Source organism: Cygnus atratus, chromosome 2 (genome assembly GCF_013377495.2).
Source record: "Cygnus atratus isolate AKBS03 ecotype Queensland, Australia chromosome 2, CAtr_DNAZoo_HiC_assembly, whole genome shotgun sequence".
Lineage (NCBI taxonomy): Eukaryota > Metazoa > Chordata > Aves > Anseriformes > Anatidae > Cygnus > Cygnus atratus.
Genome location: NC_066363.1, coordinates 16,112,520 through 16,137,540, shown reverse-complemented (window position 1 = coordinate 16,137,540; position 25,021 = coordinate 16,112,520). Strand labels below are relative to the sequence as shown.

The 25,021-nt window shown below is 37.4% G+C and overlaps 1 protein-coding gene across 6 annotated transcripts in view; it reads left to right on the top strand.

Annotated features, from left to right (window-relative positions):
* SVIL (supervillin) overlaps positions 1–25,021 on the top strand; it is a 137,737-nt gene that overhangs the window by 91,063 nt on the left and 21,653 nt on the right. For all 6 annotated transcript variants that reach the window (XM_035545202.2, XM_050708610.1, XM_035545204.2 and 3 more), the window contains 8 exons: positions 190–224; positions 1,352–1,413; positions 1,783–1,922; positions 3,995–4,247; positions 6,801–7,287; positions 8,746–8,965; positions 14,448–14,577; positions 23,583–23,730. In XM_035545202.2, coding sequence (XP_035401095.1) covers positions 190–224; positions 1,352–1,413; positions 1,783–1,922; positions 3,995–4,247; positions 6,801–7,287; positions 8,746–8,965; positions 14,448–14,577; positions 23,583–23,730 — 1,475 coding nt within the window. The remainder of the gene's footprint in view (positions 1–189; positions 225–1,351; positions 1,414–1,782; positions 1,923–3,994; positions 4,248–6,800; positions 7,288–8,745; positions 8,966–14,447; positions 14,578–23,582; positions 23,731–25,021) is intronic.

Genomic DNA, 25,021 nt, shown 5'->3' with positions numbered 1-25,021 from the left:
TGGCTGTGATTGCTTGCCTTTCTGCTTTATTGAAGGATGTTACAAGTGGAAACTGTTGAAACTTGAAAAATAGACAAGTTTCGTATTCTTAAGAATTTTTTATGTCTTGCTGCTTCAGATGGAGTTTGAATCTCATTTTTGATGTCTCATTTCAAGCTAACTTCTTCCTGTTTGATTATTTTTCACTAGGTCATTTTTGAGTGCAGAAATACCAACTGCTGATGGTATGTCACTATACAATTTTCTAAGGAAGACATGGGAACAAATGTATTTTTTTTTAACTGAAGTGGTGTTTGATAATGCAAACAAAGTCCACCGGAATATAAGCATCAATTCCTATAATATGTTTGAAATACTACTTTTCCTTGGGCCGTGTCTGCTACAGACTTAATTTCAGATTAATTTAAGTCCAGAAGTCTATCTGTGGACTCCTAACTATATACAGGGAGTAGAGGGTGGAGTGGCATGCTTTTTTAATTTAATTGCTTTTATCTGACTGCTAGCTGGAAAAAAATACACATTTTAATCAGTAGTTTAGGACTAATAACTAAAAAGCTTTCACTATAGTAGGAAACTGACATTAGCAAAGTATTTTCCAGCTAAGGATGTTGCAAGATGCTGGTTATTAAATTATATAATCGTCTGCCATCTTGCTTCTCTTTTCTTCATGTCACTCTTGGCAACTCTGGCACAAATTAAGAAGCTAATCTCATGAGTAGCTAAATTTAGACTTTAATGCCTTATGCTATTTGAAAGCTGATACTCTGCAGCTTTGAGATGCTGGCTCTTGGATCTGGAGGATGCTGATTTCAGCTCCTAAGCATACCAGTTGAACTTTTAAAATATGGGGATACAAGATGGTAATCAGAATGACCAGCTGCCAGGAGAGACTCTCTTGTCTGGTCAACTGAGAGAAAATAGGTGTCCTGTTCAGCAGGATGAATATTGAGCTTAAGACAGTGGTTGATCTCTCAGTCTAAAGTATTTTCTTAGTCAATGTGTTGTCATAGACTAATACATATATGATTATAAATAAAAGTTTCTTTACTTAACCTGAAATCACATGAACTGTCCTGAAGAAAAACCTTTTGCTCTCAAAATCCTGTTCAGAATTTTTCTCTGATGCAGTATATGTAAATATAAGTAAAAGTTTATGCAATTTGGTTCATGATATATCTTTCATTAAAAGGGAGTACAGCCAATTTATTTGCTGCAAATGCTGCTTTTATTAGTAAAATGTTATTTTGGGGGAGTTTGGAAATCATTTAGTCAGAAAAACTTTCACTTACTACAAGCTATGAGCCTGATTCATTACATTCATTACATTCAGCTTTTTTTTTTCTTTCTGTAGATGAAGAAAAATTAGATGACCGAGCCAAACTAAGTGTAGCTGCAAAGAGGCTGCTTTTTAGAGTAAGTATTACATTTTCTTAATAGAAAACAGAGCTAAACATTGCATATTCAAGATGCTGAAGATCGTTAGGTTCATTAGGATGAAGTGTAATGCAGTTAACCAAGTCCAAGCACATACTTTTTTTTTTTTTACTTCATCTCGTCTACCTACACAGCAGACCTGTTGCTTTAAAGCCATCTTTGAGAACAACATTTAAAGAAACGTGCATTTAATTTTAACTCCATAATGGCTACTGTGAGATTATATCCTGCTTCTAATTCAGAAGTAGACAATCAGGAAAATTAATACTTTGCATCCAGGAAAGCTGAAAAGAAAGTAGTGTTTTAGAACTTTTTTTTCATGGTTTTAATTGACATATGCCCACTTAGGAAATGGAAAAATCATTCGAAATAAAGAACATTCCTAAACCTCCTACAAGAAGTTCAGCAGTAGAGAGAAGACTGCGGCGTTTGCAGGATAGATCGCACACACAACCAATTACCAGTGAGGAAGTGGTGATTGCAGCTTCGTAAGTCTTGTTCATGTGTTGGCTCTAACTTTGGTTCCTGCTTTTAAATCTGGGAATAAGTACCATATATGTGGTGTTTACAGCTTTGTAGCAGGGAAAATGTTTATTGTTAAGGGCCAACTTCCTTGAGAACCACAAGGGAAGCTATACTGAAATTCCTTATTAGAAGTAGAGGGAATAGTAAAGCATAAATTGCATGAACTGTAATTTGGCCGAAGGTTTATGAAGCCGTAGATTAGGTAAACGGCATTAATCATAGCATTGGTTTGTAACTCAAACGAAAAGGATACTTTGCACTGAGGGAAATCTGCACTATTTCTTATGGAATGTGTTTGTATTGGGAAAAGCCTTTTAAACTCTGAAATCTCAAATGTACTTCCTGAAAACATTTCTTGCACTTTGGTCATACATCATGAAATTTTCCTGGAAAAAAAAAAAAAAAAGTTTTTGGGGGAAAATGGAGAAAAAGATGAATGGATGTTCATCTGATGATCTGCTAAAAGATGGCTTATGTTATGGGTAACAGCATCTTCAAGAGACAACCTGTTTGCTCCTCTAGGCTTTTAGTTCTTTCAAAGTATTTGATGTTATTTTGCAAAGTTCACAGCAGTTAATTAAAAATCATTGCTATTTGTTTTTTTCTGTTTTGTTTTGTTTTTGGTCTTTTCTGTAGTTAACACTTAATGTATTGCTTTTCTTAATGCTTTTTTCTTCTCTCTCCCTGTGAATTTTCCCTCCTTGGCAATTCTTTAAAGTGAACCTACCCCTGCTTCACGTTCTGTGAATACCCACACAGTAGTGACAAGAGTACCTAGTCCCACTGTAGTTAAGAGCACTGTACAACCTATCAGGTACTGGGGGGGATAAACATGCATGTTACATGGAGCACAAGATTCCTCAATAGCAGATGCATCTTTAAAATCTTGAATGCCTTTTCAATGTGTCAAGTCAATACTTGTTTCAAGAATATTTAAAACATTTGTCAACTTCATTTACGTTTGCATGATAAAACATCGCAGCTTTTTTTGGTCAAGCATCTGTTTTTAGGACCTCTCTAACCACACTCACCTATTCTAGAAGTGTATTATATGTGAAAGAAATGAATATGCATGTGAGCAAACCTGGCAGAACCCTCTTTGCTCTTGTACTTTTATATATAGCGATGTCGTCTTGACGTGAAAATACCAAAGCTGGGTGCTTGATTTCACAAGCAGTACATATCCTCTTTGTCTGTCTCTACATATATTTTTTTTCTAGTTTGCAAAATTGAAGGAAAGATAAGAAATTGCACCACCTATAGGTAAAGTTGCAGAATACTATTACGTTCTGAACAAGAGAATTTTAGCAAAGAGAGCACGACAGAAAAAAAATACTAATTCCATAAATGTGGCTGAATCTAGCTAGAGGTGAATAAAATGTTATTGTAGAGACAAATGCAGTTACAGCTTTTATGAATGAATGTGTCTGCCTTCAGCATTGGTCAAAAAATCTTCAAAATTAATGGAGTATATTGCAAAACTATTTTTTGTTCTAGAGTCACCCCCAATAACTCTAAACAAAAAACAAAACTGAACTCTATTCTCCTTCAAGTTATCAGAGGCATTACAATTTATGCCAACCTAAAAGAAGCCCCAACTTGGAATTTAAATCCATCTTCTACATGTTTTTATCATATATGATCCACAAATTATTTCTAATAAAACTGAATTTTACATAAATTGCATTGTAGGACAAGTGTTTGTTCTACAGCAGCATTGTAAATGTCTCTAACTGTATTCTGTACGAAGCGATTGGTCTGAAAAGTCTGTCTTCAATCTTGAGTTCTCCTTTCAAAAAATTGTTATGTCATAATCAAATGAATTTGCGAATGAAAAATTTTAACTTTTTTTTTAAATCTTCAGCTGTTAAATTAGAACCCATCATGCCAATGTTGAACCACTGCATAATCACTTAGGCTGCTATATTACATTGGCTATTGTGCTTCATACGCAGTTCTTCTGCTTCTATCAGGTTAAGATTCTAAAACTTTATAACAGCATCTTTAAAACTCATTTCCAGTTCTGTTTCTTCAGCTTGCAGGCATCAGCACACCAAAAAATTTTAGCTAAAGAGGAGATAAGAGCAGCCAAAGAGGCGATGGGGCAAGATCAATCTGATGAACCAGATTCTTCCACATTAAGTTTGGCAGAAAAGATGGCTTTGTTTAACAAACTGTCTCAACCAGTATCCAGGGCCATCTCCACGAGGAGTCGAGGAGATATTAGGCACAGGAGGATGAATGCTCGTTACCAGACCCAGCCTGTCACTCTTGGAGAAGTTGAGCAGGTAAGTACAATCTTAGCTCTTTTTCATTTGTTTATTTTATTGGAAAAAAGAGCTTTAGTGTGAGATGCCATGACAGTTGCCCTTTTCTTTGCTCTGAGCTACACAGTGGGGTCATGACATATTCACAGGAAAAAGCTTCAGGAAGCAGTCTTCTGACACTGAGAAACAACATCCTCCAAAATGCTCAAGTTCATTGATGTGTTTTCCTTTTTTAAGTAATTTAGGGGTATATCATCTTCCTGATGAGTGCATGCTGTACGTTTCACAGTCTGTCTTTTCCGGTGTCTTTTTCAACTTCTAAAAGTAAATTCCTGACCAAAAGGGTGAAAACTGGTGCATCTCGTTTTGGAGCTTTGTCATGTGCATCTTTCAAATCTGTTCCTGAAGGCACTATTTATTCCAGTATTATGACATTGTTCTGTTGTTTTCCACTGGGAGGGGGCATTGGTTTTAATTTTTCTTTTGTTTCACCAAAACAGAATACTTCTGAAATTCAGAAATTCACAGTCAAAATGAAGTGGTTTAAACTGGGCAGTGGAATTGGGCTTCTCAGTCTGGAATCCTTCATATAATTGGAACTGAAAAGGAATGCCTTTTTAGTGAAGCTTGAGAACAGTATGGCCAAGCAGTAATCTTTCAGATCTAATGTTCGCAACAACAGAAACATCAGTCCCTTAGAACTACAGCTTTAGAAGAAATCACTTTAACAGTGAAGGATCACTCCTTTGCATGTTATATTTCTAAGGGTTTGGATTGATCTGAGTGTTAGAAGGTTCCTGCCCTACGTACTCTTTCTATAATGCTTCATTCATCTTTCTACATTTTCCATATAATAATAGAATTGTGGGAAGGTAGGATTTCTCTAAGTATATTGGTGCAAATCTGCATGAATACATAACTGTGCCTTATGCTTACTTTACTTAGGCTTAAAGTAGTAGTAAATATTTGGCATATTTATCTTAACAAGATTTCCAGACGTTACAGAGTACAATTTCCATTCATTTTCCACATGCCAACCACTGTCACAGTTTGAACTCTTTAATGATCATGTCACTAACTTGTTTGGGAGCCAGGAAGGTGATCAACAGAAATGGGCTGAAGCAGATAGGAAAGAAGCCAGTGACAGTCACATTAATTTGTCAGATTTTTACAAGATGAACTTACACTTCAAGCAAGAAAATGCAGAGGAAGCATGTTTTGTCATATCCTTTTGAACCTAGCAAAAGAAACCAGAGTTGCCTCTGAACAGAGTACAGTGGGAATGTACTGTCAAAACGACCTTACATAGTGAGCTGTGCATTTGGAGTTTTGAGATGTAGTTATGGTTGTTGTAGAAAGAAACAAAAGGAAGGTAAGAAAATAGACAACTAGAGGTTTAATTACCGAAATACATAATTGCAAATGTAATCTTGTAATTGAAGCTGAAATCCCTTTGCTGATCTCCTCTAAATTTCTAATTCTAATAGATGCAATGGAAAAAGAGTAAACCGGTAACTATGTTATTAATGTTTCTTTGGAATCTTTGAGCTAGTGTAGTAGTCTTTGCTCAGCTTTCTGATTTGTTTAATATATGAGTGTGTTGTCCATGCTTTATGGAATTTGCATGTGCTTTTTAAGTTTTTAGTCGACTTACTCCTACTGGTGTGAGTTTGCCTATTCCTTTTGCATGCTGTTCACTAGCCCTTCAGTTAAAGAAAACAACAAAAAAGTCAAACAAAAAACATCTCCTGATTTGTATAAAGGCATATTTGTCACTATTTCATGGCTTTTATCCCTTTGGAGAAGACAAACCCAAGCTGTCCATTTCAGGGAAATTTTGCATCTTAACTGTCTCTAAGTAAACTGTATAAAATTATAACGTTCGAGTAATGAAAGTTAATTGTTCTTCTGTAGAGGCTGGCAAAGCAAATTTGGACTTAAAAAATGTATATGCAATTCTTAGATATAAATACTTTTCTCAGAGATGTATGAGACAGCAAATGTTTGATATTTGAAAAACTGTTAAGAGTAACAGTCCTGTGTGAAGGTGATTTATGTGGCGAAAGTGGCAGGAATGTGTGCCCCATGTAAGACAGCACGGAGCGTTCTCTCGGTGCTGAGCTTGCTCTGGAGCTGCAAGCTGCATAACCATATCAGAGCAGAGCTGTGCCAAAGCTAATTAGTCCTGTTGATTAGCCTGAGCACATGGCATGTCATCCGGCATCTGGAACCTGAACTAATTCCTTCTCCCGGTGCTGTGCAGTACCATGTCAGTACGGACCTTTTCATGGAGCTCCGACACAATGTCATATTGCATGCTACACACCTGCCCTCTATTGCTAAAGATTTTGCTGTTCATATGCAGTCATTTTTACCCTGGGTGGAATCACCCATTTGCAGCCAAATGATGGGACATTCTTGCTCCCCCTAACTGTTATGAGTGTATATTTGTAGAGCATTGTATTCATGTGGAAGCATACCTTCTGCTCTGAAGAACATATATGACAGACTTTTCTTGGGAATGGATGATTTTGGAGCTCTCAGGTCCTTTTTTATTTTTATGTTTGTCCATAGGTGCAAAATGAAAGTGGAAAAATTGCTCCCCTGCCAACTGCAGTCGCAACATCAGTGGCAACAATGGCTTCTGCCCTTTCTGCACTGTTTGCTGGAGACCTGCATGCGAAGCCAGCTAGAGATGGAAGCATGAGTGCCGCCACAAAAGCTGATTTGAGATTCCACACTTCAGCAGAAAACTCAGAGTCTTCAGGAAAACACATGCAGAAGTCAGAACAGTGGCAGCCTTCATCAGAAGTGCTAGAAAGCAAAAGATCATCAAAGAAGCATGAAGAAGAGGGAAAGAGGTTTCTGGCACATGAGGCTAATGAAATTAGAAAGTACAGCTCCTTTGAGGAAGAAACCACACATCCTGTTCCTGAAAAAACAGGGGACTACCATAAAGAATCAACATACAGCTTCCTGAGGAAGGGCAGCATGGAACTGTTTAGTTCACAAGCACTTTTTCAGCCTCTTGAGCATAAGGAAATGGATACTAGCATGCAAGGTAAGTGGGAAGCCAAAGAAGGCCAGTCCTTTGAAGAAAACATAGATTTGGAATGTGATGAGCAAAGCAAGACTTTGCAAAGAAGTGCAGTATATGCCTGCTGTTGGTGTAGTCTAGTTCACCAAACAGCAGAGTTTCTCAGTTTTTAAACATCTTCATTTCAAATATTATCAAGACAGTTTTTCTTTTTTAACACTGCTTAAAGGTAGAGGAAAAAGTTGTGACAACTTAAGTTTTGCAAGTACAATTTTCTCTTAGTTATTCTTGTAACTCTTCAGGCCTTACAGATGGCTCAATTTTATTGAGATTTTTCTTACCTTTAAAGAAGTGGTAGTATATACTGAAGTTAAATTTTTTTGTTGTTTCCTCTGCTGCCCGTGCCTCTACACTCCAAAATACTGAACAAGCTGAACTTGTTGCTCTGGGTCAAGTATTTGTTCTGAATTGTTGCCACCTTCTGCATATATAGCTATATTATATTTTAACTACATATGTACATATATAGCAAGTAGTGCTATATGATTTTTGAAACACTACTATTATTTTCCCTTCAATGTTGTGACAAAATATAAACCGAGTAATTCCAGAGCAGTTTTCTGTTTTAAGTTGGGGGTACAGGACCAATGTGTCCTATAGTGCTAGAAATATTTTTTTCTTTGTCCCGTGAAGTTAATTCATTTTGAATTTAAATGGTCTCCAAACAGATGTAGGGAGGAAGGTATAGTTCTGCTTGTATTCATCAAAAGCAGTGTCCCTTCTGTCTAATTAGCTTTCTGTGACTACAGAGGAGACGGAGACTGGAGTAAAACAGGAGCAGTCGTGTATCGGGGGTATTGTGCTTGTAAAATTTCAAAAAGAGTGAAGATAACTTCTGTTTCCTTCAGGATAGCTCTAATGGTGCATTTATTTTTTCTCAAGGCAGTTTTTCCTGTGGTTTAATTGCAGCTCAAGAAAACAACAACAAAAAAGTCCCTAACACCCTCCTAGAAAATAAGATCTTCATTAAATTATTAAACATATTAAATTATTCTCCTAGTATAGTACTTATGCATTAAATGCTTAACTGGTAAATTAATTTCTTCTTTAAATTTTGCTTCTCTTCCCCTACCCTTTTTTCTCTTCTCTCTTTCATCTGACCTTTTTTTTTTTCCTGTTGGCATGATGAAAAGAGCAGCAATTTGTGCCTCATCCATATGAAGTTCAGGATTGTGTATTGAACACTGAAGCTCTGTGGCTTCATGTGAACTTCAGTCAAAAAGGGAGAGTCTATTCAGCAGATAATATTGAACAATTAATCTTTCTATGCTAGCTCAGCCAGAATTGTTTTCTCTTTTGGGATAGCATATGATCTGTGATTTGAATATTAAAAAACAGATCTACTGCTTCAGTGTAGGTAATGTAAAATAAGTTTGAGAATAGCACTAAGTCTAATTCAGCACATTTCTTTTGACCGGGCAGACCATGTTGAGTCTACTTCTGAACTCACCAGCACATCAGCAACGAGGACTGTTTCACAGACTGCAGCTGTGGCATCCTGTAGACTGCAGGAGCTCTCCGAACAATTGGAAGGAAAATTTTATAAGAATTCCTGTGAGATGTTTTCTGTTGGAGAGAATAAAACACAAGCAGCTGAAGATGTCCTTGATAGTTCCAGCAAAACGATGTCAATTAAGGAAAGGTACTTAAATTTCACTTTATTGAAATGGTCTCTATAAATACAGTTATTAGAGTGATGATTATAAAAAGAAGCTTTAAGCCAGTTTCTGAAAAAGCTAAGCCATGTTTATTGGGCTCTATTAGCTGTCAAAAACTAACAGCAGAAACATGCAGTTAATCTGACTGACATGCTTATAAAGCATTATCATCTCATGATGAATGAGAATTACTGTTGAAGAGAACATGATGATCTGATTTTGAAACAGCCACCTGAATAATCAATAAGAGCTTCAGAAAATGAAAGTAGTAAAATACTTATTCTAGTTACATTTGTTCTACTCAATATATTTCATCAGGTTCTGTTTTCAGTTACAATAGTTATAATGTGTTTTTTTTTTAATTTTATTTTTTAATTAGCTGTCTCATTGTTGCTCTGTGGAAATAGTCTCTTTATAGTAAGCCAAGTACAGAGAATCAGGGATAGACTGTGATATTTCACACTTTACTTCAGAAATATATAGTTTCTGTTTTGATGTCTGAGAACTTACTCAGGAATTTTAAAGGATAATAAGCTGGACAGGTTTGTGGGAGTATTAGAAGCATTTTTTCCAGCCCAAGATCATTCAAAAATGAAATCAAATGTTAATTATTCTGTGCTTGCAGTAGCAGTCCAGTGAGTAAAATGATGATGGTTTGCTTCAGGTTGACAAATAGGCTTATTCATACTTCAGTTTTTGTTCAGTGAAGGTAGAACTGATAAATCAAAGTAGCTGCTTCATCGAACTTTCACTGTGTCAAAGTATTCCATCACTTTGTGAGGTGGGTGTGATATTCGGTACTCTAACCCATTTTTTTCAACAAGATACCAAAGCATGCTTCATGTATTTCTAGGAGGTGTGTGAGTCATCCTCATTTTTAGCATTCCCACTCTCTGTTATCTATTTAATATAAGGAGAGCAGAGTGACTAAAACAGCTGTAACAGTCTTAGTCCCCTTTCTGAAAGATGTACTTAGCATTTCAGGTTTTTTGTTTGTTTGTTTTAAAGCAACCTTTCATCCCTCATCCTTCTGCAAATATGTCAACTGTCTGGACAGATAAGACTTAAATCCAGTAAATTCTGGTTTATGGGTAGTAAATGATCTACCTTCCCTGAGCCTAGTGGGGAAAAAGAGATTGGAGGGAGGGGGAAGATCCAAGTATTAGCAGCTGTTTCAATCCTAAATTTAATGCTTCAGTTGAGTTAGTCTCTTGAAGAACTGATGTTCCTGTCAGACTGTCAATCACACTCACAATCAGGAATTGCTTTCATTGGGCCTCCAAGACTGTCTATTCAATACGAAAGCCAACACCAGAAAATACCTGTTCTCTTGTCACGAATTCATGTATTCTGATTCTGCAAACATCTGTAAATGGCAGAGCTGCTATCAAAACGTTTTAGCATTCCAAAATACTACAGTAGTCTACTTCTTGGCCCAGAATTTAAAAAAAAAAAAAAAAAAAAAAAAAAAAAAAAAAGACTGGTTGTATTCTTTTTTCTTTTGCTTGACTGTATCTGATGCCAACTATTCATAAACCTCAAAGAACATTTCTGCTAAAGATTAACTTTTACACTTTGCTTTTTTGGGTTGGATTGTTTTCTTTCCTTTTTACATTCACTAACTTCATCTTCCCATCCAGTGGATTTTTCTGGCTGTGTCAGACATTCTTTCACCTTATGGAAGAACAGCTTTTCCACAGATGTAATGATATTTGGGCAGGATGCATGCATGTTGGTCTGGATGAAAGTGATTTTCCACAAAGACTTATTTCACTGAAGTAGTATTATCCTTGTGGGGTGAGTGTATACCTAGCATTTTCAAAATTACCTATATTTTATGGAAGAATGAAAACCATGATTTTTCAAGAAAGAAAATATGCCTATCCTCTCTTCTGCAAACATGACACTTGGAGGTGAGAGGGAGCAAAGGCTCATATCTTACAGTAGGCTGTGTTTTTTGTTAGACAGACAGGGCCAATCCACTGATGTGTTATATATGAGCGCTGGAAACCTTTTTATAATTGTCTTGTATTCAGCCAGACAAATTAGGAGTTTGGGAGAGGCCTTCAGGAAGAGGAATGTCTTGGAGGACTTTGAACAGAGTGTCATTTACATCTAGCTACCTGTATTTGTACATTTACAGAGACCAGAGTTTCTCAAAAGCCACCCTGCCTGCTCCTCTTCAGAAGTCAGCTGTGCACCATGAACACCATTTTCAAAAACTACAGATAAGTAGCTGGTGGACCTCCAGCCTTCATCTAGTCCTTGTCAGGACAAACCCAATCTAAAATTTAGTTTCAACCTTTTTTGGTGAATGGATGCCTGAACAAGACCTTCTGGAGGCTAGTACACATATATAGTGAATTTATGAACTCTTTGACCATCGGCTTCCTTTCTGTAGTTATTGCACTCAAATTGGCCTCCAGGCAGCTGAAAGGCAGCTAAAAAGAACTGGTCAAGTGCAGCCGATGGAGTCCATGTGAAAGCCAAACCCGTGTCCAGTTCATGTCATCTCAACGATGACGCTAGCAGCAAAGACACTAAAATATTGCCACAGAAGAAAGATGTCTTTTTTTTTGTTTCATTTTTGCCTGGGCTTTTGCCAGACAATGCTCCTTATTTAGGCAAAACCACTGTTCGAATCTTGCTTGTATTTCCCCTCAGTACTAATCTGACATTTTTCCTTCAGCTGTGAAACCTTTTACTTTGACTCTATCCCAACACCTCTGGATCATTCTATCTGAGTACCTGAGTAGCAGGTAAAAAAAAAAAAAAAAGACACTGAGCAAGCTGACAAAGATGGGCAGATAAATAGTAAAGATGTTCCTTCCGAGAACAGTGTTATACTGATTTTTCAGATTGGAAAATGAACTTTGGGATGCAAAGGAGGAAGTTGTATGAAAAGAACTATGAAGGTGAATAATGAATCAAACTAGAGATGCAATGAAACTAGTAGGAAGCAGGCCTTAAATAAATCCAAACGTTAGATCACAATTTTTTTATTGTTTTTCAAACTTCCCAAAGAATCAGCTGCTCTATACTCTCAGAGTAAAGCTACTGATCTGGTGGGCCTGCTTGGGTGATCCAATTCAGCATTTCTTGCATCTTTATTTATACAAAAGGATGCCCTTCAAAGGCTGCTGAGTCAAGGTGGCCTGTATTTATTGCTGTTTCCATGGTTCGAGACAAATGCACGGCTTTAGGTTTTGCGCAGCAGTGAAGTTTTCAAGGGCATGCTGGGCATGCTTATCTCTTTAAAGGTGTTATTTAATCGCTTGAGGCAGACAGACACATGACCTTACTGTAGGAATGAGTTCTTTCATTGCATATACAAGTGGAGGGGATGAATCCATCCTTACGATGAAGAAGAGAACAGTCTCCAGAGACACAGAAACAGTCTCAGAATTAGAGATTTTCCCTTTCTGATCTGCCAAGCTGTTTGGGCCAAAGGTCTAGGGCAAATACCCTGCAGTAATGTCAAACTGCAGGGTCAAAAACAGGGCAGATCTTTTCTGCCTACTATGCTGTGCAGCTATGGACATTTTTAAAAACAAACCCATTTTAGGCTAAAGCTGACCAAAACGCCTTACAGCTTCAATTAGTGCATATCATTTCTAAGCAAAGCTGACCTGAGAGAATGTGACTATTGAAGATAATTCAGCAGTGTGGTGGCAATTCAGTCCGATCTTGGTCTCCTCCACAGTTTCACACATGCATGGACATACTCCAGAAGATAAGTTCTGGGCAGTGAAATCTTGTATACGTGCTGGAAGCAATGACCATAGCCTCAATTCTTTATCCTGAGTCCTCTTCACCCCTACCCATGCAGTGCTGTTAGGTACGAAGCAGCCAGGCAACGTGAAGCCTGCCAGCGGTGCCTGCATGGGCAGGAAGAGAAAGAGAGGAAATAACTGAACACTAGCCACCTTTTCTTGAACACTAGCATTCTTATTGCCATTGTATTCTTTGGATTTACTGTCTTCTGTATTCTGAGTTTTTCTCAGCTGACTGCCTTAGGACCAGTTGGGTTTCCTTGAGGAAGTCAGTAGCACGGTTACACTCCCTGGATTTTTGCAGGAAGCAACTGCCTGAAACAGTCCTATCTCTTCCTTTTCATAGTTACAGGACAAAACTTGGACAGTAATCACATCTCTGAAAACACATCTCCATATCTTGTGATGGAAATAAGTTGCCAGCCTACTGAACCTGTGCAAATATTAATAGGGTTAAGGGTCTTGGTATAATCTTACTGAAATGCCCTAGATTAATAAAAGTTATATAACAAAATTTAACAACTCAACTAAAATAAAAATGATTTAGTGGACCAGCGCAACTGTTTACATAATTGCTACAGATACACATTTAAGGAATGCTAAGAATGATTTCTAAAAGCTAGAAAATTCATATATTAATTCAAATTCATATATCAATTCAAATATTAGTTTCTGAGGGAGGTAAGCTGAAGATCATGTCTCTGTGGACCTTATATTCCAAACTGATTTCCCCTGAGCCCAAAACTAATCACCTCAGAGTTTGTATGGACTGATAGGTTCTAATTCCAGCAAAACAAATCTACATGCTGTGCCCGCTGGGCCAGTCAGCATCCATTTGTGCTGCATTCAGAATTTTACTTAAGATTAGAAAATAGTACTTTTACAAGATCCTGCTTAATTGAGATGAATGGTAATCTACATTTTAAATATAAGGCTTCCTTTAAACCAGTTGAATCTTGCAGATGGGTTTCACAGCTGTAGTATCATAGCACCAAGTTGTTAGTGCGTTGGTACTACTGATTTATATGACAGCAATGCCTGAAATGACCAAGGAGATACTAAATGATCCCTAGCAGTCTGATAGTAACTTCAGTCATCAGAGCTGTAGTCCAAACATTAACTGCAAAGTTATCATTTGATGTGCCTGATGAGACCTAATTGATGGCTGCCTGCTCTTAATAAACCTCTTCCTTCTTGGGTTTTAAAGGAAATAAATTTTATTTTTTTTAATGACTACAATAAACAGCAGTGATAGGATTCATCTCATTAACTTCGGACATCTACAACAGAAGCATCCATAGCTGAGCTAGTCAATCTCTGTGCCTTATCGACAAGGAGGGGAAGAGAGCAGTGATTCATCTAACCTGTTTTTATATCTACTTCAGGATGATCTTCATTATACCTTGGCCTCCCTTGACTGTATTGGCAATTTGCACTGACTGTACAAATTAACTGGAGTGCTTGTCACAGACTAGATGTCTGTGTTTTGTCAGATGATTCCCATTCGACATGTTCAGTAAAGGCTTGTTGTTCATTGGTGAGCTTTGTATATGTGTATGAAATGTAAATAACTATGGTTAGCTAGAAAACTTAATTTCAGATTTTCTTGAATGCATCATTAGTGAGGTACTAAGGGTAATTTCTAAGGATAATGGGAGGTAAAGATACTATGTTGGCATGTTTTTTCTTCTAGGTTGGCATTGCTGAAGAAGAGTGGTGAAGAGGATTGGAAGAGCAGGCTCAGCAAAAAGCAAGAGTATGCAAAAGTGTCTGCCACTGATCGTAGTGCACAAATGCAAGAAGTTGAGCAGCTGTTGAAGAAGGTAATTCTATCCTTTTTTTGAAAAAACTTATTGCTTGAATTGCTTCAGCTTTGATGATGCATCCAACAAGACAGGCATGCCTAATATTAGCTACTAGCTCTTGCTACTCCTTTTGTTTAAAGGCATGTTTAAAACACAATTCTCCCAACATGAGAGCTCTTTAAACAAGAATGCCTTCACTGTCTTGGTGCATACAATATTGGTTAGAATGCCTTTACATCAGCAGATTGTGGAGCAGTAAGTGGGCCTGTAAGGCTTCTGGAATGTTTACAGGTATAATGATTAAGGTTCTCCTACACACGCACCAATGTATGAGAAACTGGCTTAAGACTTGAAGTGTTTTCTTTAGTAAGGGTGACCTTGGAAGAATTTCATGTTCCTAAAGGTGTGTTGCCTCTGTGCATGTGCTTATTTTGAGCGATAATTTTGGATCCTAGAAGCACTAAGGAAATGCAGGTATCAGAGCATTCATGAGTCGTTCGTCCTTTGATTATCTTGCATGATCTTTGGTGTTTGTGGATAGCCAGAACCTCCTGGACAAGGATTTTATCTGTCTTGTCGGTGTTAGTGAGTAGAGCAGGAGATGGGTAGAAAGGTATGGATGGATTACTGAGAGATTTGCTTCAAGAATGGACTCCCAGTTCCAACTAATGTAGATTCGCTTCTCTACTGAGTCTAGTATTTCAGAAATTACAGTGTTAGATAAAATGGCTGTTCCAAAAGCATTTAATTTTTCAAGGAATATTTCCACAGAGGACAAGTGAAGATAAAATTTGTATTATAAATTTTACCACTGGGAACAATAATCTTGGGATCTAATCATTTAGTTGTGAAAATACTGCTTCTATTGAATAGTATAGGTAAGCAAACAATAAAAAGACTACTTCTTCCATCAGTATATTACAAAAAAGGTGTTGTTACAGTCTGTTCTTATTGGGGATAAATCTGTGCCTCAACTTGCAGCTCATCAATGGTTGTGTGTTAACTGTACAGAAAATCAAGAAAACTGATCTTTACAGTTTGGTCTGTGGGTTTTGTTTTCTATTTGCTGTGTGGACTTGCTCACAAATTCAGTCGCTAGTTTGAAGATGTCCTAAAACACAAATAGTTTCACTGAGGAAAGCAAAATTGTGGTCACATTTTTAACAGGCTAGTCTTCAAAATGACAGCTGTTGAGATCAGGTTACAAATGTTCTGAAGCTGAAGACAATGGGGCTGAGAAAAAGTTTTAAGTAGCTGCCAAGATTTAGGCAGAGATGAAACCTTTGTTCTCTCTTTTTACTCCCTGGCCCCCATATCCTCCCTGTTGTGTTACCATGTGCAGCAACATCACTCAGCACAGCACAAGTTAGGCTTTTAAAGTAAGAGAGCATGAAGTGCTTGAAGGGTATGAGCTTTGATGTGACAATGCTAGCAGTGGGAGCTTCTGTGACACAGGGTCACCCACTGTGTTGGTTCATGTTAGCTCTTGGCCATTTAGAGCCTGAGCCAGAGGATTTTTGCACTTCTGCCAAAATGTGGGTGGAATCTTGGATATATAAGAAAAAAATGTCAGTAGTCTTGTCAGACACACAACCATATTGATATTTGTGATGCTGATTCATTATGTTCGTGACAAATAATGTAAAGCTTTGTCCAAGTTGACCACACTGCTGTCAACACATCACTGTCAGATGTCCTTACATCTGGAAATATTACTATCTATAAGTCTTCAGTGTGGTGGCTATTACCCTGTGAGGACCACAAAGCAGCATGCCACTGAAGTACCTACTTGTAGAAGAGCTTTGAGACTACAGTGTACTTTAAGAATCTTACTGCTTGCTGTTGCTGAATTTGCAATAAAAGTGCAGGATCTGAATTGACTACTGTGTTTTGAGCTAGTTAAAATACAATTTCCACACATGCCAGTCATGCATTGGCAGCAAGAGTGTGTACACTTCAGGCATTATTGTTAACCAGCAGGGCATGACAGAAGTTTTTCTAGTTGTGGTATGTCACTGTTCTTAATGCGGTCAAGCTCACCTTTTTAGTTTTTTTTTTTTTTTTTGTCTTTAGAAAGGCTGTTTAACTCATTCTAGAGGCTTAATTATTGAAGCATAGCTATATAAAATAGAAGTTAGAGTACATTTAGATTTCTTGTAATCAACAAAAGTTGAAAGATATTACTAAAATAGTTACTTTAAATAGTGCGGTTTGATCACTTCTAGTCAAAATGCTTCTTCACAGTGTATTCATGTTGATATCTCTCTCTGAAGGTACTATAATCATTTATATGTCGGCTAAACTGTAGAAAAGCCATAAAATTCATGGAAAAGCTGACAGAGCAACTTAACATGGGGGAAAAAAAAAAAGTAGAATAAGGAATTAACTCAAAGAGATACAGACTTAGGGAGAAAAAAAAAGTTGAGATTTACATGGAGGTCCAGCATCTGTTTTAATGATTGCTGCATATAGGAGGAAAATTTGTTGGAAGATGTGAGACTTCTTAAATTACTTACATGTACGCTAAAACATACTTGGACAATTTAAAGAATTGCTCTATCGTCAGGGGAACAACTGTAGGCTGTGGAATGTCTTAGCAAAGAAAAGAATCCATTTTATTTTGGAAAAATATTTTGGATTTGGTATATATTTTTTTCTCTATGTAGAAAACATAACTAACTTTAAAGTCTTTCCTTAGTATCAAAAGAGTGAGACTTACTGGAATGAAAACTCCTGTTTTATAGTTGGCCATTTTAACGGTGTCCTTGATTAATGGGATTACCAGCTGCACTGCAGTAGCACTGAAGCAGTGAATGACATTTGAAATGCACTTAATTCTTATGGCAAGCTTGTATTGCAGCTCAGTACTGGTGTTAAAGGCCAGAACGGAGCAGTCAATTCCAGATTACTCAGAGATGAAGTGTATAAAAATCTTAAAGGGGGTAGGCCTTTAAAAAGTGACCTTTAGGCAAAATATTAGTCTCCTCCTGTGGTAAGAGTTTTCTCCATTTCAGATAAGGCAGCCACCAAGTGCTTGTACCCAGTTCTAATCAAAGCTGAAGCTTTAATGGCTGGGCTTCATTTTGGGCCACTCTAACGAGCTGCAGTTGTCCCATGCTGTGCAATGTTCTGTATTTGCTTTAACCTAGAGAAAGGAAGAAGAATTATCGTTGTTAAAGCCATGTCTTAATCAGCTTTGGGTAAGCCCAGCTCTGAGGCAGGGGTTATTTGTAGGCTTTGTTTAGAATGGTAAACTCACCTTTGCTAAGCGCCATGGGCTTAGTAGTTGCCTCCAGATGGTTTTTGAGTATCTCAGTTTTAGTAGATGTTCTTTCCTTTTGTCCTGAACATAGGTGGTTTGTTGGTTGATTAAACTTGCAGCAGAATTGTTTCCATCATGGCTGACATGGTTCATCACTTTATTGGTGCATGAAAGCAGAGTGATAAAAATTACCAGCATACAAAATGTATATCTCCTGACTGGGCTGTTTAGTGTTGTGTTGACTTGTAGTGATGTTGTTACTAACATCTTTAATTCTTGCATGGATTGGCTTTGGTAAAGATGCTGTTGTGTTGTGAAAATATTTTTTGGTCTCTGGCTTTCCAATAGGGAAAATGCTTCTAGAAGATTAAACGATTGAGATTTACTCCATCTCAAGATCCTGGGGAAAATGAGTGTGTTTTCCCCCATCTTCATCTCTGGCAGTCCACTTCTTTTCTAATTCCTTTACTTTGCTTCTGTCCTTGTCATAGGAACCTGTATATGCTTCTACTTACTCTCCTGCTATACCCGCTGTCCATAAATTTCATCCTTTTCTACCTATTAATCAGGTGAGCAAAAGTCTGCACAGTTTAAATGCTCAACAATATCAAGTAAACACATTTTGACTTTTTTTTTTTCTTTTTACATAGGGAATTAATAATCCTCTTAGTTGATTAACCAGCTTAATAAATGCTGCTTTAAAGAAACGTAGCAGGAGTGGGCAAAGAAGCAAGCTGTACACAAGAAAACAAGGAGAGTTCAGTGGAAGGTCTTGATAGATCTATGCAAATCTAATCCTGCTTTATTGCCTTGCCTCCCAGCTCAGATCTGTGGTGGTAGTACTACCAGGAATCCACTCTGTTCTCAATTCCCCCCTGCCAAAATACAGCATGTGTCGCACGTCAGGAGCACTCTGGCTAGCGTGGGTAATGGTAATGAACCCCAGGAACAGTTAGTTACTCACTGCTAGAACAGAGGATGATGATTATGGTAGATACTACTGAAACAATGTTAAAATATTTTGACTACTGATATTTACCATTTCCACATTCACCTTCATAGAAGTTTCTGGGGATGTTTACTCCGATTTTTTTTTTTAATCAAAAATTAAATTTTGGGCTTATTGCTACCTCTACTCTGTAAGCTCTGAATTTAATATAGCTTTATTACTATTTGACTTAAGATGACCTATTCATTTTGTCATGATGGAGTTCACCAGCTCTATATATCAAGAAGGTAAATGTATCATCTAACTTAATAACTTAATATCCCCTCAACAGTCAGCGGAGAGAGAAAGTCCTTCAGTGGCTGTTCACCTCATTTATCTTAAATGAGGATCAGTTGCCCCCAAAAGCAGAGAAGTTATTTGTATTACAAGGCAAATACATACCTCTTTTATATAATTCATAACACTGGTTTTAAATGGATTCCCACTTTGAAAAATACATTTTCAGTGTCCATTTTTGGTTTGGACTCCTCCAGCTAGGGTCCAACACAGACCTTAACATAGAAAACTGTCAATACTTGTATTTCTTGTGTTTATAAAATAGAAATAAAAAAGAAAAGAAGCTTAAAAATATAAGGCAGGCTCAAAGACCACTGTGAATTGTGTTCTTGTGACCCGATGTGGCACTACTTAGACTAGAAAATCCTAGGGTACAAAATGGAGCATTGTCTAGATGTGTTGCAGTGCTGGAAGAGACCAGTGTCATCAACCAGCCCAGGCAAGCAGTGCAAGAAAAGTAATCCCTTTATCTAGCTGTTCTTACATCAAGTCTGTAACTCTCCCTCAGACTATGTGGTCTTTAAATATGTGGTCTTTATTCTTGACTGTCCAAACATGAAAAATGCACTGCAATCTGATTTATTATGAGGTAGATTTTTTTTTTTTTTCAAATCTTGAAAAATTATTTCAGATCTTTTCTAAAACCTTCCAAAACTATTGGGATCCTGGATAGAAGTGTAGATGCTGGAAATGGGATGAGTTATTTCAGTAAAGATCTCAGTATGGAGAATCACCATCTTCTTCCTCTCCTCAGTATTCTTGTTTATACAGTAATGGCAGATGATACCGGTTCTTAGCTACCATTGTATGTAATCCCTTTTTCATTTAATTATCTGTTCAGAACTACTGCTCCATGTTTTTCCTCATCTTCTGTATTTCTAAATGGCTGTTTTTTTTTTTTCCTTGATTCTCTTTTCAGCTGATAGTGCTCTTAAAAGCCTGGCTTTTCTCATAACCTTTTTTAAACCTGTGTGATTATTTTTTCTTCATCTTTATCGCCCACCCTTCTCTTCTGTGCGTTGGTGACATCCCGAGGTTCTTCTCAGCAGAACTGATTTTTTTTCCACGTGCATGAAACCATACTGGTCAGGGTTGGGATGAATCAGATCGCTGCATGGCCATGTCCTGTTTAGAAGTATTTTTTCTGTCAGTTAACTAGTATATAGTCTGCAAGCTGCAGTGATATTTTTATATTGCTCAAAAAAAGCTCCGAATGTCATCTGTGATTAAGTCAAATATATTAAAGAAATCAGAGGTAACCGTGTTAACATATTTAATCATACTTGATCTCATCAAACTTACCATTTTGATTAAACCTGTTTTCCATAATGCCATGTGGAACGGCATTAATTATGCAACTGTGCTTTGATTCTTTATTGATTGTCTTACAGCAGTCTTCCCATGATTGTCTGGAACGAAACGCAACTTACGTGACCTGTACTTACACTCTTCAGTTTTTCTGCTAAAGATTATTCCCATCTTAGCTTTTATCAATCCTACGCCATTTCCCATTTTCAAAGGTTTTTTTTTTTTGGGTTTGGTTTAGTGTTGTTTTTTAATCAGTGCTTTTGTTTGGGGCATCTCCTATTCCTGTTATTTCATGTTGCTGGATGCCAATTCTTCTGACCCTTTCAGTATTTAACTTGATTTTAAGATTCTATCATTTCTCTGTAACAAGAGGTATCAGTGAAAACATAGACGTATTTTTCACTACAAATTAGAATGTTTCATTGTATATAAGTACTTGTTTTGTTTAATGGGAAAAGCAGCATTAGATCTGTTGTCTTCCAAAGCTTTAACTTATTCCTGATACTCTAAAATAATTCCTTATTTTATTTTTTTTTTATTGGGGTCTCCAGCATCCTTTATCAAAAAGTCACAGGTATGAATTTGAGATTTTTCTTTCTTCTTCTTTTTTTTTTTGTTTGTTTTCTATTTGGAAATAAAATTTGCACTTTGAAGATTGGCAAGGCTTATGTTTCTTACAACATCTTCCCTCGAGCAGAATGGGCTTTAGCCAGCTCATTCCTCCAGAAATGCTGCCCTTTGGCAATTGTGCAAGCTATTTAAACTACTCCCAATTACCAAGGGTATTTGTTATGAATTTTTTACTGACAATTGCCTTGGCTCATACTAGTTTTCTAGCTATAGAAAATAGTTCTTTCTTTTAAGTACAGCATATGCTTTTGTTTTTCACCAGGACTGTTATAGTGAGTTATATGGGTTAGGGATTGCTTGCTTTCTATTCAGCTCATCATTTTTTAAGTTCATTTGTTCATTAATAGGGGAAGGTGGGAGTCTTTGTGCATTAGGAAGAGATCTGATATGAATTGCATCAGGTTTTGTGATATACGCATCCAGTCTGATTTTTAGGAACTTGAGGATGTTCTGCCCAATGGAGCAGCTTTAAATCTTCCATTAAGAAGAAGTTTGTTTATGCTGTTAGAGAGCTACTTACTCTCTTTTGTTCTTTGACACTGCTCCAGATTTACTCATGACCTTTCTTAAAATTTATGTGTGCAGTGATTAATGCAGACACATTCCAGATCTGTGCCTTCAGAATTTCCAGTAGCTCTGCACATTCTTCATGTATTCTCTGGAAGGAAAATGTGAAATTAAGCCCCCTATCACTTGAGAGAGAAAACAAACAAACAAAACTCACCAACATATAAAAGAACCCATATTACGTCTTCTTGCCTCTTCTTCACTTCCTTTCGTATTGTAATCAAAGACAGCATCCTTGCTAAATTAAAAATATTTGTTTTGTGTTTCAAATTTCACTTGTGGTTTCATTGGAGGGTGTTCATTAATTTCCTCACCAGATCTCCTGTAATGTGTTGCTATGATTTTTTCTGCCAGCTGCTCATCCCAGAGGTGGCTGTGCTTCCAACACTGGAATGAGTGGAGATTGAGGAAAACAAATAGGGGTTGCTTTCAGTGTTTTCATTTAAAGTATTCAGAGGCTTTTACAGAAGAGGAAGCATTACTTGAATAGACTTGCATTTTGATATTTCTGTTGAACATTTTGGAACTCTAGGGAAAATTCTGAGTGTTTTATCCTGATTATCACGATTGGCATAGTGTCTGGCTGCCCAACTATCTTTCCTGATAACTTGGGTGCAAACATTACTGCAGAAGGCTGTAAATGTACATGGAACTAGAGGGAGGAGTGGGAGGCTTGCATGTTCTAGTCCTTGTACAAGCCACTTCTTGGCTTGTCTTTACTCTTCTGCCTGATGGATGCTGCCCATGGTACATGCTGAAAGCCATAAGAAAGTCTCTATTTCCCTGTGCCCCCTGTAGTCACAACAGTTCTTGTATAGTTTTATTTACAGTGTTAACCTTGGATCGATTTCTTCAGTGCTGTTGATTTAAGGAAAATAAATAAATATCTGGGTTTATATCCCTTCCTTGTATCTTGACATCAGGAAAAGTGTTTACTTCACATTCACAAGCTTTTGGGTTCTTTTTCACTTCAATTCTTCTGTAGTTGTATGAGCTAGTGCTTTGCTAAAGCTTTACATTTTCATGTGGTTTTTCAAATCTAGCAGTTAAGTTATGAAAAAAAATGTCAAATAGCACACAACTTGGAAGTAATTCTAGAGCTGACAGCCCCATGGACTAGAATGATTTCTATGCCATATAATCCCTGAAACGTTGCTACTTTCTTAAGCAAAGTGCATTGAAGCAATGTTTCCATGGCCTAACCTAGCTACAGCTTAGTATGTAAATTCCTTCCTGTTTAATGTACCTTCATCAATCCTTTGTGTTAGGAGGGCACTAAGATGCTTAATGCTCCTAGCTGCATCTAATCGCTCAAGCTGTTTGGTGCTACTCTGTAACGAAAGCAAGAAAAGCTGAGGGTGACCCATAAAAAAAGGTGAGGGAGGAAATGATCACAGTCATTGGAAAAATATTCAGAAGAGCAAACTGACCTAGGACCTAAAGTGAGCAGCCTCTGGAGAGATAAGGCAGCTAATCCTGCCTGGAAAATTAAGTTGCAGTAAGAGAGTGATTCAGAAATGACAAACCGAGGTTCCAGTTCTTAGTTGTTATTCCCTGTGCCACCTGCAAATTTGCACACTGGAAAACATTTGCTGAAAGTCAGATTAGTGATCTCAGTAGTGTAGCAGGTCACATTTCAAGAGAACAAGGTCTGGAAAATTATATCGCATCCAGAGTAAATGGTTTGTTTTGCTTAGAGGGATGCCATTTGCCTTGGCTGGTAGTTTCAAGAAAAGGTCAAAGAACATAGACCAAAACCTTATCTTCACAGTCTAATGAGGAAGCAAAACAATGAGGCTTGTAAGGGCCAGGGTCACTAAGCTCTATCTGTGACTTTCCTTTAGTAGCTTGTTACTCCTGTTCTCTTGCCTCTACAGCTGGCGTTTGAAATGTTCACCCAGTACTTTGCTATATTCTGGTCGGCTTACTTATTGTTAAACATCTCTTTCTCTCTTCCCCCTTTAAAATCAGAGGCTAGCAGATAATCAGGAGAGTCAAATGACCATTGAAGAAAGAAAACACCTGATTACAGCTCGAGAGGAAGCCTGGAAATCCAAGGGTAAAGGAGCAGCCAATGACTCTACGCAGTTCACTGTAGCTGGCCGAATGGTTAAAAAAGGTCAGTGATGAAATGATCCCAATATAAACAAGCCGCTGCTTATCTGTCTAGTCAAAATAAAGTCAGGCTAAAGCTAAGCAGAAACAGTATCCATGTTTAGCAAGAGGAAGACTGTTTATATTCAACCAAATATCATACCATAAGGCTGTTCTCTCTAGCTTCTTGTGGCTGTTGGTGTTGATCCATTTTTTTCTGCACTACTGCACTACCATCCAGTTGTTACCGGGATCTGTCTTGACTGGTGATCATCAATCACTTCAATGTTCATATGTTTCATTTTTCCTTCGAATACAATCCAGAGGGCACAGTCGGATTATTCTTTCTTATTTATTTCTCATTTGAAAACCCAGGTGCAGTTTCTAGAGAAAAGTTGTGAAATCTAGCCATTGCTGTTGCTGGCACTTGCCCCACTCTTAGGATCTCTGGGAATATTTAGCAAACGTGTTATTTTTATGGATGCTGTTTTGGACGACAACTTAAGTGTTGTGTTTGGCTCAAGAAATCACTGAACAGATTTCTGCGTAGAACCAGGGAGTAGAAATGACATGGGAGCAATGCTGACATTTTTGGGATCTCTTGAATTCAGCCCGTCACTGTTTCCAGATGCAATTATTCTCTTGAAGTGGAGAGAAATATGTGAAGGTTGTCCATGGTAGAATACAGCTGTTCATGCAGTGGTTCTGGGAAGATGATAGTTTTGGAAGAAGGTACCTAAACTGATCTCTTGTAAGTAGAGAATACTCAAGTTTGCTCTGTGACAAGAAACTGGTTGTTAAACGCAACAACAATGAACCCTGAGTTTCATGACAACCACCCAAGAAACTCATTGTGGAGTGAAAGCAGCATTGCAACAGGGAGTAAAGCTATTTGCAATCTAGAACATACTCTGTTTATGGATATGACAGATAGATGATACTGACAATTGCATCTATTAGCAGTGTACTTTAGCTTCTGCTTACATTGTTTTGCTGCGAAAAATGCTAGTGGTCAGTGTTTCAAGACTAACCTGCTTTGGAGGGTCACCAATAAAATGTGATCAGTTGCCCACAGACTGCTGGATGAGATATTTTGCCAAATACATTGATCTTTCAAAAGGAAGAGAAGGTGATAGCATTTGTTCTTAATATGAAAAGACAAATATCCTGAAAGGATCTCTTTAGGTACTGTGATCAGTCTTGTGGAGAAACAAGGTAATCCAGTGACAGTGACATCAATAAAAGTAGTCCGAGTGGGATTTTATGCAGATGTGTGCTATTTTTATTGCCTAGAAGAAGAAATTATCATGATAGGT